Here is a 19209-nt window from a genome sequence, read left to right as displayed (position 1 = left end):
AATTCCTATCTTTTATTCTAAGAGCTGTATTCTGGAGCTTTTTTAATGAATAGAAATTTTGTATTTAAATGCTAACAGAATTTTTCATCACCTTACACTATTATTATTCAAAGGTCTAATTTTACCATTGGTGCATTTTATGCGTTACATTCACTTTCTATTTCTACAATATTTTCAGAGTTAATATTTTTACCATAACTTGCGGCTTATTACTAGTTCAGAAAATTCAGGTGGTTTCTTGGTCACATTTTACTCAATTATTTTATTTCTCTACATAACAAGCTGCAATGTAGTCTACTGGAGAATAAGAAAAGCTTAATTGTTCGCAGCTGTACCTGCAGTACAGGTACATGTTTGTTGAAGGACTTCTAATCCTGCTGGTTAGTAAAAAAATAAGTCAATTACTTTTCTGGGTACTCAGTTTAGACGGTCTCTAAAATTCCCGTTCAATGGTAAAGTTGCAAAGTATTAATTTTGGCTCTAAATGCTCTGAGAAATAGTGGCTGAAAATAGTGTTTAGAAAAATATCAGTAGAGATTGTAAATAAATGGCTCAAAAGACATTCGTAGTTGTTAACAAATCGTGTGTGTGGGGGGGGTACGTGTCATACAGACAAAAAGGCCTTTTTTTATGATTATGGTAAATGACAATGTGTTTTTTGAACGTGACCTCAAAAGGTAGTTTAAATATGTCATTACCCTTATTGTATCAACAGTGAATAGAACAATGGCTGGCTCATACTAAATATTTAATACCGGTTGAATTAATTGTGTAATATTAACATTCCTTTTGAACTCCAGAAGCGACTGGGTCTTTACCCATCCTTAGAAAGCGATGGAGCAGGAACCAGAAATCCCTTAAAAGGTCAGGACCAGTACCAACGCTGAGCTAAGCTCATGGGCAGTACCAGAGAGGCTTAAAGCATTGAAGGAAAAGGAAGAGGACCCAAAATACGCGTGAGAGAGAAAAACAAAAACAAAGCAACAAAAAAAACAGCATAAGAGGAAAGACGTGTCTACAGTGGAAGTTGGCAGAAAGCCACCGCAATTAGAGCAGGTCAAACCTTGTCACCAGGCAGTAACCTCGGCTGAGATCTGGTTACCACTAAAGCCCTCCGCTACACAGACGCCACTTTTAAAAGGTTCTTATCAACACTGGCGTACTCAAGTTAATCAGTTCCTTAGAAAGAGAAATCACAAACGCCTAATTCACAACCTATCCTCCGTTCCATTCAAATAAGGCAGCCAATGGGAAAATCCTCTCTGAGCAAACGACTCGGCAGAGCTGCGACAGCCCTGGAGGCAGACTGCCCCGTAGAGCCGCCGTACAGCCCGACTCTTGGCCTCCGGAACCTCAGGAACCTTCAGCCGGGCAAGACAACCTTCCTTCCCTGTCTCCGCCCTTCCAGGTTGGTCCCAGCCCCCGCAGCCCCGGCGGCCTGGACCACACCCGCTTCCCTCCGGTAGCCTGTCCGCCCCCGCCACAGTTCGAAGAGCTCTCTTCCTGGGGCGGGCACAGGCCTAGGGCGCATGCGCAGTGGCCCAAGGGCGCCTCCCTGCCCGGATCTCGCGAAGTTACGTTAGATAGGCCGCCGGTGACGGGTGGCCGGTCGGGGGCGGGAGGGCTTCTGTGGTAGAAAGGGAGGTCCGCTCGGCCGGGCGCGCCGCCCCAGTGCTCTGTGGGATACTGGAAGTCTCGTGCGTCTCCTCCCGGTTCCCAGCCCTCTTCTGGCCCGCACTCATAGAAACAGTCACACACCCCCTGCCTCCCCTCTCTTCCCTCTCCGCCTCCCCCTTCCCCCTCGCGATAAGAAGACCCAGCGGCAGGAGAGGGGATGAAGATGGCGGACGCGAAGCAGAAGCGGAACGAGCAGCTGAAGCGCTGGATCGGCTCCGAGACGGACCTCGAGCCTCCGGTGGTGAAGCGCCAGAAGACCAAGGTGAAGTTCGACGATGGCGCTGTCTTCCTGGCTGCTTGTTCCAGCGGCGACACGGACGAGGTCCTCAAGCTGCTGCATCGCGGCGCCGACATCAATTACGCCAATGTGGACGGACTCACTGCCCTGCACCAGGTCTGTGCGCCCGCCGTCTGTTCTCTGACCCTGAGGGCCCTCATCGGCCTCCCGCCCTGGACTCCCTTCGGCTCTGGGCCTCCTGAGGCTGGGGGTGGCAGGAGACTCCCTGCTGCAGGATGAGGGGGCGGCTTCCCGCGAAGGAGGGCGGGAGAGAGAACTGGCGGAGGGAGGGATCTGGACTTGAGGCCCCCTTCAGACCTGTTGGTGGAGCTGGGAACCGAGTGGTTTCCGGGGCAGAGGGGAAAAGGGACTGTGGTCGGCTTGGGGCCCCAGGGTCATATGTGGGCATGTACCTGGGATTTAAGGTCGAGACGGGGAGGATTGTAGTATGGTTGTGCCTGGGCCCAGATGTCAGTGATATACTTGGAGGATGGCAGATGCTGAAGAAAATGACCAACAAGGGGTATTAGAGATAGTTGGGCAGATGGACTTTGGCTTATAGGTGGACATTGGATTTGTTGTAGTTTTTAGGAGTTGATTGCAAATGATGATGATGATGATGATAATGATAATGTCGATGATAATAGTAATCAACAGCCCTAAACCGAATGCCCTGAGCGGACGATTTCCTGTTTTCTCCTTTATTACTCTTGGTCACTTCGGAGGGGAAAACGGGTGTAATTAGCTGATCTGCACCGGCTGAAAGGGAGGGGATGGGGTAAGGAAGCATTCACTTGTGCCCACCTCCAGACCGGAACATACTAAGGAGTATCTTCCTAGAAGAGTTTGCCGCAGTGTCAGAGATCCTTGAGCCTCAGGTTCTGGAGTCTGCACCGGGGTTGGAAAAAGAAAAATAAATACGGGGCAGTCTTTTCAAAGGCAGTTTACCAGGCTCCGGTTTTTCTTTTGGGGGTGGGAAAAAAGAAAACTGGTCGCAGACTTTTCTCAAAATGGATGCTTTGTGCATGTTAAAGTTTTATAGTAGTCTGATTGGGATCTCTCAATGTTAGCCAAATAAGGAGAAACTGTTGGCAATCCAGAGATAATGTTCCTTTGCCTTTAACAGGCCAAAAGCAACACAACCACATAGAGTTCTGTATAAAAAGCAAATTTTAAGTGATGATAATAGGTGACAAGACACAGACTCTTTCCATTTTCTTAGCGGGCAACTTAGAATTGCTACAGAACTTTACAGCAAAGCTTCCTCTTACAATGAAAGAAAGACTTGTACACTATTCTCAAAGCTGCCTTGATGATATGTGGACGATTGTAGCTTTATTTTGATTAATATTGTAAACAAGAATTTGTTTGGGAAGTTGAAACTTAAGATTTTATATTTTATGCATATTCCCTTGCTGCCTTTTTTTAAAGAGAGGTGTGTGGTGGAATTTTCCTTTTTACTGCTTCCTGTTTAGTGAATGCTAATCACTTTAAGTTTTATTTAATTGAATTCTCGTATCAAACTTAGCTAATAGCCTTTGTTTATAGAGTTGTCTGGATGAATTGAAATGACTGACAAATTGCAGGACAAATCTGGAATTCAGAATATGGGACCCAGTAAAAATATAACATGGTCTTTAGATCTTTCTCTATTCCATGAACTGAGAGTCTAATGTATATCAAGCTTTTTATTTGGCTGAGGTTTATTTTAAGGCGTGGTATAACTCTAGATTCTGAAAACATGGTGTTAAGAATGAAAGTTTTGGCATTAAAATGATAATATAATTATATAATTATATAGGATGAATCTTCAAGTTTCTTTCAAATGTAATTTACACATTTAGTATGGAATAGATTCTGAAAGACAGTTATACTTGATACAATTGGATAATGGTTTACATCAATATGTTTTATTAAAATTGTCAAATAGAAATTTAATGTTATTACTGTTGTCTAGGAACCCAGTTGTATGGGCTTGGAGGAAAGGCACATTGCTAATACTTGATATTATTGGCCTAGGTAGGAAGATAAAATATTATCTAATAGGCTTAAAGTTTTTTTTTTCCCCTCTCAATTTGGTTATGTTGCAAGAATTATCAGATTTGTCAGTGTCTTCCTGATAACTGAATTCATTAGTTTGGCATTATACAGGTGTGGTCTTTATTGGGTATTTTGTTTTAAGGGACAAGAGCTTAAGTAGACGTTTCCAAATTTATGCGTAATCATTTACATGATATCTTTCTGTAATTTATCTGCACATTCCTTAAATCAGTGAAGCCAAAGTCTTTAAAATATCAAGCATTAATTTATTTTGTTTTCTCCACTCTTATTTCTCCTTTATTAATTTTTGTACTTTTTTCCCCGTTGTGATAGTGAGCACAGCGAGTTTGCCTGGAGCAAATTCAGGACAACAGATAGTGAAAGGTGATAAATAAAACTTTTTAAAAGAATTGCAAGAAAATGTTAAGCTTTTAAGGAATCTCTTGAATGCTGCTTGTTTTAAATACTTCAATTATAAAACCTAAAGTTGACCTCCTGATTTGTTTCCTAGCCCTTGAATAATTTTTTTTTTTTTTTTTTTTGCAAATTTAACTCCTAGAAAGGTAATACATCGAACGCCTAAAATGTTTTTACCAGATTATTTGTTAGTCCTTTGGAATATTCATTTACTTTATTGGTTTTGACCAAAGGACTTCACAACACACAAATACGTTTCTTAATCTAATATTTTACTTCCATTTTTAATATAAACAGCTTATATTTACAAGTTTCTGTATTAATGGGTTAAATACATTATCATTAGAAGATAATCAGTTGTCAGTTATTCTTTTTGTATATAAATAAGTCTTCCACGTAGGAGAAAGAACATTGGTTTTTGTCAAATTTCCTATCTTGGTTTCTAGAAATTGTGATATAAACATCTGGTTTTCTAGAACTGAGGTCTAGAGTAGATGTTCAGTTTTACAGTGGGCAATAATCAACTCTGATTTTATAGCTACCTGGTAGAGTTTTATACTATGCGATCTGTATTTCAGTTTATAAAAATTTTAGAAAACAGAGTTTTCTATAGAATGCTTTTGATTCTTACTAATACTTGTGTGCATAAAATGTAGGACTGAGATTTTTTTCAATAATTTTTAGCTTAGCCTTTGATTTTACCTTAAAATCTTATCTACTTCTGTAGGTAAGTGCTGTGGGTAAGTGACTTCCAAGTCAATTTCCAGTTCTACAGAGCTCCAGTCCTTTACTTGCATTTTTCTACTGATGATGAAGTATTGATTTAAAGAGAAATATTTATTATTCAGTATATTGTGATTTTATATTTTAAACTATATATTATAATATAGTAGAGGTCCACCTTCTTTGCCATAGAAGAGCAACTACTGTACTGTATTTACATTTACCTTTGTGATTTCTTCCAAGGATCTTATTATTCAAACATGAATTTTCATAATTGTGATTCAATTTTATAATCTACTTTTATCACTTCAACCTGAAACTTACCTTTCTTCACCAAATCTACTCTTCCATTGATACCTGTTTCCCTTAAGATAATTAACTCTGGATCAAACTTTAAACATTTTAATTATTATTTCCTCATCCTTGTGTCTACATATATCCAGTCTTGTTCACAATTGCCTTTGTGTCAGTTCTTTTTCTTGCCACTCTCACTATCGACCTAGTTCATACCTTTATTATTTTTATCCCTAGAGTATAATAATAGCTAATTGCTTTCTCCACCTCCTCTCTGTCCAATCCAGCATTCATATTGCTATGGGATTAATCTTTTAAGTATGTCACTCTGTGTCATTCCTCTCCTAAAATTCAGATTTAAAGTATTCCACCATTTAGCTTTTACCTGGTATATCTCCACTGTGTTATATCCTTTACCCTTTCCTTTTTTATTTCCATGCCTGTGGATATGCTCTTTCCACCAGTAGACCATCCTCAGTAGACCATCCTCTCTCTTCTTTGCCAGTCAAAATCCTAGTCATTCTTCACGATTCAACCTAAGTGCCAGCCAGAAGGGATCTTTTGGTCTTTGAATTCATGTAATACTATGGCCCTGAAGAGACACTCTCTCCTCTGGGGTCCTCAATGTACCTTACATTTTGCTTTTCTGCTGCTATTAAAACGCTTCTTACTGAATAGTGTTTGTAACTTGATCTTTCCTGGACTACTCGAAGGACCCAATTCTTCGAGTTGAGGTTTGGTTTTTTTTTTTTTCTATTTCCAGAGCCTGACACACAGTGGGTGCTCACTAAAAGATTTATTGAATTGTATCTTTTGCCTTGTATCATGGATACAAAGTTTTATAGTTATTTGTATGTAATGAGGTAGATCTTTAAAACCTTCACATCTCTTGGAGTATTGTTCTTGCACATAGTAGAACTTGTATGTTTATAAAGAAATGAAAAACTTGTGGATCTTCCGTACAGTTTTTTTAATATCTTGAGATTTAAAAAATGCTTAATATTAATCCCCTTCCTATTAAAAATTCCTAAGCCAGTTTAAATCTTGGTTAAGTGATAGAAAAATATTCAGTCAAGTCATTAATTAATTTGCTGCCTCCTTTATAAGGGTATGAACTAAGTTCTGTAGAGGAGTACAGAGTAGAATTAGTTCCATGTTCTGTGCAATTATAATTTAAAAATACTAAAGTTTTCCTTTTAAATCTCAATGCAGACAGACTTTCAGATAAGTTTAGTATTAAATCCTTTGGCCCTTAAAATACAAATTTTATCAACTTCTAAGAGAGCCATTTGAAGCTTCTTTGTAAAAATATGTGACTCTTGTCAGTAAAAGGAATACTTTTCTGCAGTCTTTTCTTAAGTGCTTAATCTTCTCGGCCAATCCGTTTTCACTGAATTGTAATCTGAAATGTAACTCTCTTTTTAAAAAAAGTCTTTTACTACAGCTACTAAAACTGTTTTCCAACTAGAAGGAAAAGAGACTGGAAGCAGCTGATATTGAGTCTGTTAGACAGTAGTGTAATTGATATATATGAAGTATCTGTTTAAAACTGAATATAAAGTTTATAATTGTTTACCCCTTTTTTTGGGTGGGCGGATGTTAATATCTTGAAAGACTATTGGATCACTTATAAATAAAATTAAAATCTGTGTTTAAAAGAATGCAGTTGAAATTATTTTCTCTACGTAATTTTCTTTTTAGAAATCTATAATGCTTTATGCTGATGGCTCTTAAAATTTTTATTGAAATCATCCTAAATCCATTTTTTTAAAGAATCCCTCCTAAACAAACAAACAAAACTTCTAACCCAGTACTGGCCCCTCACTTCCTGCAAATAAATGGACAACCCTAGCCATATATGGGATGTACTGGTAGGGCATTAGTGCTCACACTGCTGCTGTTATAATGCCTTTTCTGCAGTTGCTGCCTTTTTGCTTCCTGGCAACAGTTTTGTGGTCTGACTTTGAAGTGTCACAACCAAGACCATCTTTCATGTGCTTCAGCTACAAGTGTGATTGCAAGCTGTGACTGAGCATTTTCTAGTATAGCCAGGTAGAAGCACTAGATGATATAGAGGAAATTTTTTTTTCATCATCCATTTGTTACTATATTTACAAGTACTTTTCTCACATAAGAAAAATACTTGTACTTGAAAAAATCTAGTTAGATGATTTTTGATATATGACTATTTGGGAACCTTTGGTGGGAAAGTTTTTGTATCTCTACCTGCCAAAAATCATCTAGTTAGATGATTTTTGATATATGACTATTTGGGAACCTTTGGTGGGAAAGTTTTTGCATCTCTGCCTGCATTTTTACCCCACTTTTCTTTTGAAAGATTGTTAGGTCCTACATCATGTTGAAAAGAAAGTATTGGCATTTCGGTAAACATCTTTGAAAGTTTTTAAAGACCTCCAGTAGTCATTGGTTAGAATTCTAAGTTGAGATTGAGTATGTAGTAACTATGATTTAGCACAGTTTTATCGAGTGGAATTGGCTGGTGAACATTTGCTGAGGATTTGTTATATGTGAAACACTATGGTAGATGCTTTTGGAACCAATATCTCATTTAATTCTCACAGTGTCCCCTTTCTCTTGATCAAAGTTACCAAGATAATAAACAGCAGAGCTGGGTTTTCACTCAGGTCTATCTGGTTCCAAAGCCCAAACTTAACACTATGCTAGAGGTTTTCACTATAGTCTGAAGAAGAAAGTAGGTATTCTTAAATCTTCTAGTCATTATGGTTGATGATTAATAGTTGGATGTTTCCCCTTGTAAGTCAGCAGAAAATTAAATGAAACACACACGTATGTAATTTCATCCACTTTTGTTTTAACTAGCCAATACTTTTAAGAACTTTTATGGTAATTGAAATACAGTAGTACTATATTTAAATTAATTTCAGAATCTGTCCTAAATTTTAAGAACTGCTAACATTGTATTAGACTAATCATTATATGCAGAATATTTGATCAAATGTTTTGGGACGTTGCAAAGGAAGTTAAAACAGCAACAAAAACTTTTTAGGACATAAAGTTTAATTCTAAACATCTTCATTTTCCTTTTTCCTAATAACAATTTATATTATTGCTTTAGGCATTTTTATATATTCTTTTACAGTAAATGCTTTATACACACACATTCTTAACTCTTTTACTGAAAAGTGATAAATTTTAGGTAATCAGTAATAGTGGAAGGAAGGAGGGAGGGAGGAAGGAAAGATGGAAGGAAAAAAATAGGAAGAAAGGATAACAACTTTCAGCTTGTCACTACCATTTAGCTTAATCTCCTGCAATTTACTTTCTGTACAGAGATTATTGGTATTTATAATTAGGACTTGAGATATTATACAAAATGCTAATAGTTACTTGAATTAACTCCTGAATTAATAAAACCACCTTTTTAATGTTAATCATGTTTAATTTTAATTGGAAGCTTTTTTTTTTTTAGGAGGAATATCCAAATTATAAGAATATTCTGTTCTTTAAACCATTTTGCAAAATTTAGCCAAATAATATTTCAAGTCTTAACTTGGAAAAGGTAATAGAATTTTTTGTCCTTATTAGTAATAAGTGAGAGCACCATTTCAACTGGGCTCTGCTCGTTACCCATCAACTCATTGATTCCCAGAATTTTGTATTTCATGGACCAATAACATGTTTTTTATATTTTTAATGACTAAAAGAGGGTAGCTTAGTTTTTATTTTGCCATGTTAGGACATGAAAAATAACCTGATCACCTTCTATCATTATTTTATAAAGATAAACAATATTTTAATAACAGCAAAAGGATATAGAATATGGATATGTCCAAATAAATGACAGTGGAGACTCACATATCAATTTATAATACTGCTGTATTGATAGCAGATGTTCTTGAAGCTCTTTTATGCAAGTAAGAGAGAGTAATTGAGGGTGAACAGATTTCATAACTCTATTCCCTATGTCCTCCTTTCGGGTAGGATATGATAGAGTGCAGGTGGTGTGGCAAGCTAGATCATCAGGATGCACAGTGCCTGGCTCCTGAACACCCAATAAGGAGCAAAAAAGAATTTACCTGCAGAGAGATTCAGGAGATTAGTTAAAACTTTCTTTAGGTGCCACTGGTTTTATATTTATACTTCCTCCATAAGCCTTTTGCACATGTAATTTTCCTCTGGAATGTATTCCCCAGCTTATTTATATTAAGGCTCAGCTCTAAGCACTTAACGTGGACTTGCTTGACCACTGGAGCACACAATCATTCTCTAACTTATTGTTTAAACCCTAAGTTTGGCACTATATACAACTTGCTATTGTTAGTATCTTTTATCTCTAGACAAAATAGTGAAGTCCTTCAAGTAGTGACTTTGATTCAGTTTTTCTTTAAATCCCATTTGGTACCTGCATTTTCTTTTAGCAGATGTACAGTAGATGTTTGTTGACTAAAAAACAATTGAACACAATGCAGACTGATCTTGTAAAGAGCAGAATCTATAGATAACAAAATGATAACAGTTTGTGTGGGTAAGTTTAACAGAGCTAACATTAAAAATATTCTAATAAAACTTACAACAATAACTTACTTTTATAATACTTATATTGTAAAGGTACCCATTGTTATAGTCAAAATTTGGCAGGATCTTTGATTTATTTTTGAAATGGAATATATTTCTGATTACCAATACAAATAGAAATTTGCTCAGTTTATGTAACATTTAAAAAATGAATTTCCTTAAACAAATCTTTGGGTGTTTATTTAGAAAGGAATCCCTAGCATACTGGCGTTAGACATTAATTCATACTTTATAACAATTTTAATCATTTTTTTTCTCAGTAACATTTTCACTATGGATCTCTGTATGTCAGTATTTTCTGACCTTAGTATTTTGGTTGTTTATCTTTTCATTGTTGTGCTGGCTAACCATAAAAAGACAAACTTGAGCTCGGTGTTACTGCCCTAAGTGTGCTTGCTCGACTTGAATGTTCTTTCATGGGTGGAGACATTCCACATTGTCATGTGTTATATAGGCATTTCTGAAATGACATTCAGTAGAAACCATGGAAAGAAATGAGGCATTCCTCAGCTGTCACCTTTTTAGTAATCTACTTAAATGCGTTATGTGCATCGAGTGACTTATTCTGCAAGGAGAGCTTGGCTGAATAAAAAGCGTTACTTTAACTGGATTATTAACTATATTTTGAGCTGAAATTACATTTTTTTTTTTTTTGTTTAACATATTCTCTAACAGAAAATCATAGGATTGTAGAAAGTTTGTGTCATTTTCTTGAATATCTGATGGTGCAAAGGAGAAATTTTGTGAGATGTGAATTGATATCTTCTTATAAGTTAACCATGTGGGAAAATATATTTTCCTAGATTAACTGTTAACACACACACACACTCACACACACTCTCTCTCTCACACACACACACACACAATTACCTTTACTTTGTATTAAACATACTAAAGTATATACATTTTATTTGCCTTCAGAATTATTTTAGGTACTTATAAACTTATTCTAATATTTATACTTTTGCTTGGAACATTTCTTGAAGTCTTCTATTTGAGCTTCAGCTCAAGAACATTCTTTTGAATATCCTCACTGTTAAGTTTTTGTGTTTTTTTCTTTCAAAAGAATGTTTTAATTTTGAAAATGATAGTCATTTGGATTCAAGTCTGGTTGATAGGCAGGTCACGGGGTAATGAAACAACTCAAAGTTATAGCTTATAATATGAATGTGGTCTTTTTGTGTGTGTGAATTTTTGTGTTTTCCACAAAAGAATTTGATGCTGCTCTTGCTAGATCATACTGTATTTCATCAAGAGCTATTTTTTTCTCAGAGATATGTTAATTGGTACAGCTTTTCTTAAAAATATAGAATGGATTACATGTTTAGCAATTTCTATATCTTTCCAAGTACATGGAACAATGTGCGTAAAAACTTTGCTAATGTTCAAGGTTTTTTCCTTTCAAAATATCTACCGCTGTTTAACTCTGCCAGCCATCATTTTTACAGTAAAATGTCTTTAAATTTCTGATCTTCTCAGCAATTTTATTTATCTTACATTGTACATGAAAATGCCTAAAGTAATTACTAAGCCTTCAATGCCTTCTACTCTCACTTCTTGTCTTGCCCATCTTCGTTTTAGTTTTTTTTTCATTTTTTAAAAATTTATTTATTTAAATTAGTTTCAAGTATACAGTACATTGGTTAGACATCTATATAGTTCATAAAATGATCTCCCTAATTGCTCCCTCCCTTCCTTGGCCAGTGTATTAATGTTAACTGCATTCCCTATGCCGTGCTCCCCATCCCCGTTACCGCCTCTCAACTACTAATTTGTACTTCTTTAACCCTTCACTCCATTCTCCCAGCCCCCCAAACCTCTTCCCTCCGTCCATCACTAAATAGTCCACTATATTTGTGAGTTTGTTTTTGATTAGTTTGTTCTTTTTTTTCCTTAGGTTCCTCATATAAGTTAAATCATATGGTATTTATCTTTGTCTGACTTATTTCACTCATCATGGTAACCTCTAGGTCCATCCATGTCGTTGCAAATGGTAGGATTTCATTTCTTTTAATGGTTGAGTAATATTCCATTGTATATATGAACCATAATTTCTTTATCCAATCTACTGTTGATGAGCATTTAGATTGCTTCTACATCTTGGCTATTGTAAACTGTGCTGCCATGAATATTATTTTGGTTTTCTTTGGATAAATACCCAGAAGTGCAATTGCTGGGTCCAAAGGTATATCCATTTTTAATTTTTTTGAGAAGCCTCCATGCTGTTTTCCAAAGCAGCTGTACCAATTTGTAATCCTGCCAACAATATATGAGGGTTCCCTTTTCTCCACACCCTCGCCAACACTTGTTGTTATTTGATTTATTGATGATAGCCATTCTGACAGGTATGAGGTGATATCTCATTGTGGTTTTAATTTACATTTCTCTGATGATTAGCGACCTTGAACTGTTTGTTCATTCCATTTTATTTTATTTTTGCTTATTATTATTTTTTTAATTGAAGAAATGATTTTAATTTTTTTCTTGTCTACCTCTCTCCCCCACTAACCACTAGTCTGTTTTATTATTAAACATGGCTTTCAAATTTGTTTACTGTTTTCCATGTATTTTATAGCAAATAAAAATTTAAGAAAAATAATTAGTTAATTAAAGCATCAAAGAAAATATTAAAAAGTAATTAAATGCTATTCAAATTTTCAGGCCTGGAGATAGCTCCATTTAAAACTTTGGTAAACTCCCTTTAGCTACCTCTGATTTATAATTTTCTATAATTATACTTAATTTTCTGGTTTATAACCTGCATTTTAAATTATATATTTTTAGAAATATTTCTGTGTTCATGAATATTGATTCCACTTTGTGTGTATATGTGCAAGTTCACATGTATGTCTCAAAATTTATTTTCCTAGTAGTTGGATGATAAATATTTAGTACATTTCTAATTTTTTTTATTTGGTAGATATTATACTATGTATATCTTTGCTCACTCGTGGCATTGTATTGCTAGGATTTTTTCCTTAGAAATTTCACCTGCAATTTTACATGTTTTGCTCAAAATAACATGCTGTTTGAATGCTTGTTTATGCAAAGTACATTTTCAATAAAGTCTAGTATATCTACTATAGAAAACTAACTTTAAAAGTCATCCTGCTGACATACATCTGTTACATTCATAATGTGATATCATTCTTCTCTAAGTCACCCAAAGGAAAATCTGTTTTGTTAATTTATTAATCTGTATAAAATTTGTTTTTAATATATTAAACAGTATTTGTATTTTATAGCTATAGTGCTATTCATTTCAGTTAGTGATTAACTCATTCATGCAACAAATTTATGAATCATATTTACAGTATTCCTGGCACTGTACTAATCTCTAAAACAATGGTCCCTGTCTGCCTGTGGTATACAATCTAGTGGAGGCGGCACTGTAAACAGATAATTACAATTTTAGTAAATGTTAGAATAGAAATGTAGAGTGAAATGAAAATTTTTATTAGGACTTAACCTAGAATGTCAGGAAAGTTCACGTCCTTGAGAAGGTTATGTTTAAGTTATAGGTAACTTAACAGAAATCTGGAGCCCTGCTCCCTCCTTGTTTATCCTCTGGATGCCCCTGTTCAGTTTCCCTTTTGGTCTATTTCTTAAAGAAGAATGTTTCACGATCCTTCTATGTCTTTCTGTTTTTTCTTTTCCAATCATTCATTCTTATAGTTTCAGCTGTTTTCTTTTTATGTGATCTGTTCTCCTTTTTATATAATTCACATCATATTTTTGACATTGCCACTCTTCCATTTACTAAACTAAAATCTTAAGGTCATCCTTTGTTTTCTCTTTCACTTCCCATATATACTCAGTAACTCCCATTACATGTATAACTGAAAAATAAATACTCCCAGATTCATAGTAGTTTTTATATATTCATTTAACAAAATTAAAGGCCTACTCTGTACCGTGACCTATTAAGTGCTAGGTGGAGGGAGGGAATATATTTTAAAGCAAAACGGATATCAACACTGACCTCACAGAGTTTATAGTAAAATGAAATTACTTAGCTATCAGGGAAGTGCAAATCAAAACCATAATGAGGTACCACACTCTACATCCATTAGAATGGCTGTAATAATAAGAGATAATAACTGTTTACTAAAGTATGAGGAAATTAGAACTCTTTTCCACTGCTGGTGGTGGAAAATGTAAAATGGTCCAGCCACTTTCAGAACAGCCTGGCAGTTTCTGAAAAGGTTAAACAGTCTTACCATATAACCCAGCAATTGTACTCCTAGGTGAACAGAGCATATACTCATGAGAATTGAAAACATATATTTACACAAAAACATGTACATTAATATTTATAGCAGCATTTTTCATAATAGCCAAAAAGTGGAAACAGCACAAATGTCATGAATAAAATGTATATTTTGTTACTGGAATATTATTGAGCAATAAAAAGAAACAAAGTATTGACACTTGCTAAAATACAGACTCTTGAAGAGGATATGCTCAGTAAAGGAGACCAGTCACAAAAGACCACATCTTGTATGATTCCATTTATATTAAATGTTTACAATAGGCAAATCTATAGAGACAGAAGATAGGTTAATGGTTGCCAAAAGGTGGAGGTGGTGAGAGGAAACGGGGAGTGACTGCTAATAGTATAACATTCCTTTTTATTTTATTTTATTTTTTTAATTCACCGGCAAGTCTTATGTATTTTGCATTGTAAGTTCACCCCCATAGTTAGATTTCTTTCTGTCACCACATATTTTGACTCCTTTTACCCCATATACTTCTCTCCTCTGGTAAGCACTAGTCTGTTGTCCATGTCCATGAGTCTCTGTTTGTCATGTTTGTTTTTTGCTTTTAAGTTTATATAAGTGATATCATGTGGTTTTCAACTTTTTCTGTCTTATTTAGTTTAGCAGGATTATCTCAGGGTCCAACCACGTTGTTGCAAATGGCAATATTTCATCTCTTCTTATAGCTGAGTAATATTCCATTATATATATGTACCACATCTTTATCCAATCATCTAATGTAAGACACTTTGGTTACTTCCATGTCCTGGACACCGTGAACAATCCTTTATGAACGTTGGGGTGCATATATCTTTTCAGATATATAACATTCCTTTTTTAGAGTGATAAAAATGTTCCATAATTGATTGTAGTGATGGTAGCACAACTCTGAATATACTAAAATCCTTTTACTTATACACTTGAAATTGGTTATTATATGATGTATGAATTATGTATGTCAGTAAGCTGTTAATATTTTTTAAAGAATGAAATTACTTACGTGTTGATCGATCTTCACTACTGAAAAATGAGGCACTGGCAGAGGCAGTAATAACCTTCTGCCAGTCCCCCAACTCCAGCCTAGGCTTGGTGTTCGTTACTGTAGTTATGATGACAAAGAAGACAGCCAGACGTTATTCCTGCCCTAAGACAGCTTGCAGTATGGTAGGATGTATACATCAATATACAGGCAGTTATACATTTATGTCAGTTATGTGTAATGATATGTAAAAGTAGTAGTACAGAGTGCTCTGGAAGTTCATGAAGGTGCATCTCACCTAGATTGGAGGAGAGGGAAGGCTTCCTGGAGAACATTGACGTTTGATCTGCTAACAACCGTGGTCATGAGAGAGGAGGGGTATGGGAAACTATTTCAGAGAGAGAGAGAATCGCATATGCAAAGAGCTGGAGGCGAACTGAAGTGTTGAAGGATTTTAATCGGGTTAAATGGGACAGTCAAATTTTCTCTTTAAGAAAAGTCACTTTGGATGCAGTGTGGAGAATGCACTGAAAAGAGGACAAGACCAGAGGCAGGAAGATTGACTAGTTTAGGAAGTTGAGTAATCTAAGAGAATGAACTGGGTGAGTGACAGTGGAGTTGGGAAATAGTAGACTGACTCAAGACGTATTTAAGAAATAGAATTGGTAGGAATTGGAAATGGAATAGCCTAAGGGACTAGTAGTCAGAGATGTATGTGCACTTGGATTGGACAACTAAGTAAATGGAGGTGCTTTTCACTGCATGCATTTATTCATTATATACTTAGTGTGCTTACTATATAGGTCAGGAGCAGAGTTTATTTGAATGGTCATGGGAAGACAGGCAATAAACAAGAAATTACATAATTATGAAGTGTGAAATGTATGCTAAAGGATATATAGGATGCTGAGCCAGCATGGAGGAGGGGTGGCCTAACTATAAATAATGTATCAAAATCTTGTTTGGAGGTTTTTTTGTTTTGTTTTGTCTTAGTCTTAACCTGTTTTCTTAGGTCTTTCAGGTTCTCTGGAAGTGTGAATACCAAATAAAAACAATTTCTGAGGCTACAGAAAACCCACAGGATAAGGATGGTTAGATTTCTTAGGGTTTTGGTGAATTATCTAAAAATATATGCAAAATTTTGTGTTTTCTGTACTTTTCAATTTAGACAAGTTAATTAAGAACTTTTAAGTATGGCCAAATTTACTTTTAATAATATTGTTGGGAAGGCAGACTATATATTTTTAGAGGTAATGGGGAAGGGGTGGAGCACAGGCCTGTTGGAGAGGAATAAAAGAGTAGTAGTAGTAGTAACAATCGAATGACTTTTATTGCCTGAAATAATGCACTGTGAAAATAAGGTCATAGGTTAAAATAAGGAGTGAGAGTACATTTTCTCAGTGCATGTTAGATTTTGCTAAAATTGAACAGTTAAAGAATTTATTCAACCATCCCTAATTTCCCTTGGTTTCTAAATTTACTAACTGGTGTCTTCAGGGAATATAAAGGTAAAATATTAGTTGTAATTAAGAAACTTATACCTCGATGTAATTTTTTCTTTTCTCTAGTACATTCTAGAATCTTCTTTTTTTTTTTTTTTTCCCTCGAAATACTACTAGAGTTGCTTTGGGTATTTGACTTTTTTATACATTTTAATGTTTTTTAAAAGTGGCATAGTTAATGAGAAAATTAGTAGTTGTGCAGAAAAGTTGTGTGGTTTATTTTGACCTTGAGCAAGCATAATTAGACTTGTTTTGGTTTAAACAAAACAGGAAATGTTGATTACATATTAAACTCAAAATTAACATGTTATCTTTTTCTCTTTTCATCCCACCCTTGACATTTAAAGCCAGTCTTGGGGTGGTGGTGGACATAATGTGTTTGTTTATGTGTGACATGGACTGATAGTATATAAATTGTTCTTTTTTAAAAACCACTTAAGTGTCAGAAAGTTAGTTGCAAGACAATATTTGTGATATTCATTTTAGGGGCAAAAGTTGTTTGTATAGAAAAAAAAATCTGAGGAAATTACCCCAACTATTAATGGTAGTTGTCTCTGGAAGGAAAATATAGTAGATTTTGAATTTTGCCATCCTTGAATCTTTTACAACAAGAAGAAAAAATGATGAAGGTGAATCTGAAATGGAGAATACTGTCTAAATGGCTGCTTCCATCATATATTAAGGATTACATATAGAGACATAGACGTAATTAATGAATTTTAGTCTTTGGCCACTCAGGAAGGCTGCTGTTTTTGGTTACATATTTATGTATTATCCTGCCTTTTCTCTCAACCTTTTGTTTTATAAGGAAAGACTGATTTGGCAATGTGTTGGACACTGTGGGAGAGTTTTTAAAACCAGAAAGTGAATTAGATTTAGTTAGATATATTTTGAAGCTTTTGGCAAGTAGACTATAGAAAATTCAGAGAAAAGATGAGCATAATTCCCCAAAAGGCAGATAATTTTTGAAGGATAAAGGAGTTTTAAAAGATAAAATTTGGATTTCAGAAATTTAAACAATTCCAGTGAAAGACAGGTAGAAATCTAGAAAAAGTAATTTTTTTATTATACAGTGAGCACTTTTGCTTTGTTTTATATGAATATAAAAAGCATTTAATGATTAATATCTGTTTTAAGAATGAATTGAAGAAAAAAAAAATGGCCACAAATCTCTGAGAATAGATTTAAGAAAGTTGAAGCTTAGAGTTACATGAATTTTGTAAAAATATTTTTTAAGACAGTGAAAAGAGAGCTTTTAAGAGTTATAAACTAGATCAAGAATAGGAAGAAAGTAACTGATGTCAAGGCATTTAATTTACATGTACATTTGTTCAAAATGGTCTGCTCTAAAGGGCACACAATTCTAATTCCATTATTAAACAGAAAGTTTTAGAAGATTATGTCTTGATCACTAGATACCAGTTTGAGGTTTCTAAAAACAAGTTATGTTGACCTATCCTTACTTCCTTTTTTGACAAGGTTGGTAAATTTAAATGAGAGAAAAGTTGCAAACCAAGTATAGCTTGATTTTTAGTAAAGGACTTATGCAGGCTCTTGTTAGATTTTTGTGGTTAATATGACAAAAATTTGGCATGGATTCTAGCAAGATAAGATGGATTAACCGCAGGATGAACCACTATGTATACGTCAGCCTACTGGTTAATCACTTGGTGTCAACCCAGAGGGAAGACTAAAGTAGTAGTGGTCCTTGTGTTCTTCAATCTTGACCCTATCTTATTGAGCATTTTAGTAGGTAAAACTGTAGAGCTGAGAGAAAACTTCAAAAAACATAAAATAGTAGGTTTTAAGCAATAATATGAAAAGATGAGTATTAATATGAAATTCTGTGTTAAACATTGATGAGTATAGGTTGGTAGAGACCATCTTTGACAAACATGAGAAAAAGTTACTGAAAGTTTTGACAGTGAGCTCAGTATCTGACAATAGTATAATAATTTTAAAACATACTAATTCAATGCAAAACTAAATTAGCCTTTAGCCTAGATTTAAAAAAAAAATTCCTCTGTACCGTGAGATTACATCTGTAGAATTGAGTCTAGTTCAGCAGTTTGATATTTGTCTACTGTTTAAACAGGGGGACGGCTTTGTATAAAAATTCTACAGAGAGAAACAAACCTATATTCCAATATTTTTTCTAAAATTATTAACAAATTTACACATAATTGGACACATTCGCAGTTATTCATATGCCCTAAGGACCGCCCCCCCAAACCATCAGCTCAACTATTTTCTTTTGAGCCCCTTGAAAAAAGAAGGTAGCCAGTTTTCAAAACCACATGCTTACACTAACCACTAGTAGGAAACTGGTAGAAGGACCTCTTGCATATATTAGTTAAGATTCTTTGTTTAAGTAAGAAAAGCCAATTGGATATAACCCAAATAAAATAATTTACTATAAGATTATAGGTGTCTCATAGAATCTGGGCTTCTGGAATGAATTAGAACTGGGAACTATATGCAGTC

At 35.0% G+C, this 19209-nt stretch overlaps 1 protein-coding gene across 7 annotated transcripts in view; it reads left to right on the top strand.

Annotated features, from left to right (window-relative positions):
- The first annotated feature begins 1615 nt into the window (after positions 1-1615).
- PPP1R12A (protein phosphatase 1 regulatory subunit 12A) overlaps positions 1616-19209 on the top strand; it is a 130776-nt gene continuing 113182 nt past the window's right edge. For 4 of the 7 annotated variants that reach the window (XM_011374764.2, XM_023521134.1, XM_011374747.2 and 1 more), the window contains exon 1: positions 1617-2071. In XM_011374764.2, the coding sequence (XP_011373066.1) occupies positions 1835-2071 (237 nt within the window). In that variant the 5' untranslated portion in view covers positions 1617-1834. Of the gene's footprint in view, positions 2072-19209 lie in introns of all 7 variants that reach the window. The other 3 variants (XM_023521123.1, XM_023521122.1, XM_023521127.1) reach the window with 1 other exon arrangement.

The sequence above is a fragment of the Pteropus vampyrus genome, unplaced genomic scaffold (assembly GCF_000151845.1).
Source record: "Pteropus vampyrus isolate Shadow unplaced genomic scaffold, Pvam_2.0 Scaffold9, whole genome shotgun sequence".
NCBI lineage: Eukaryota > Metazoa > Chordata > Mammalia > Chiroptera > Pteropodidae > Pteropus > Pteropus vampyrus.
The sequence above is the reverse complement of the archived record's forward strand: the minus strand, read 5'-3'. Positions and strand labels throughout refer to the sequence as shown.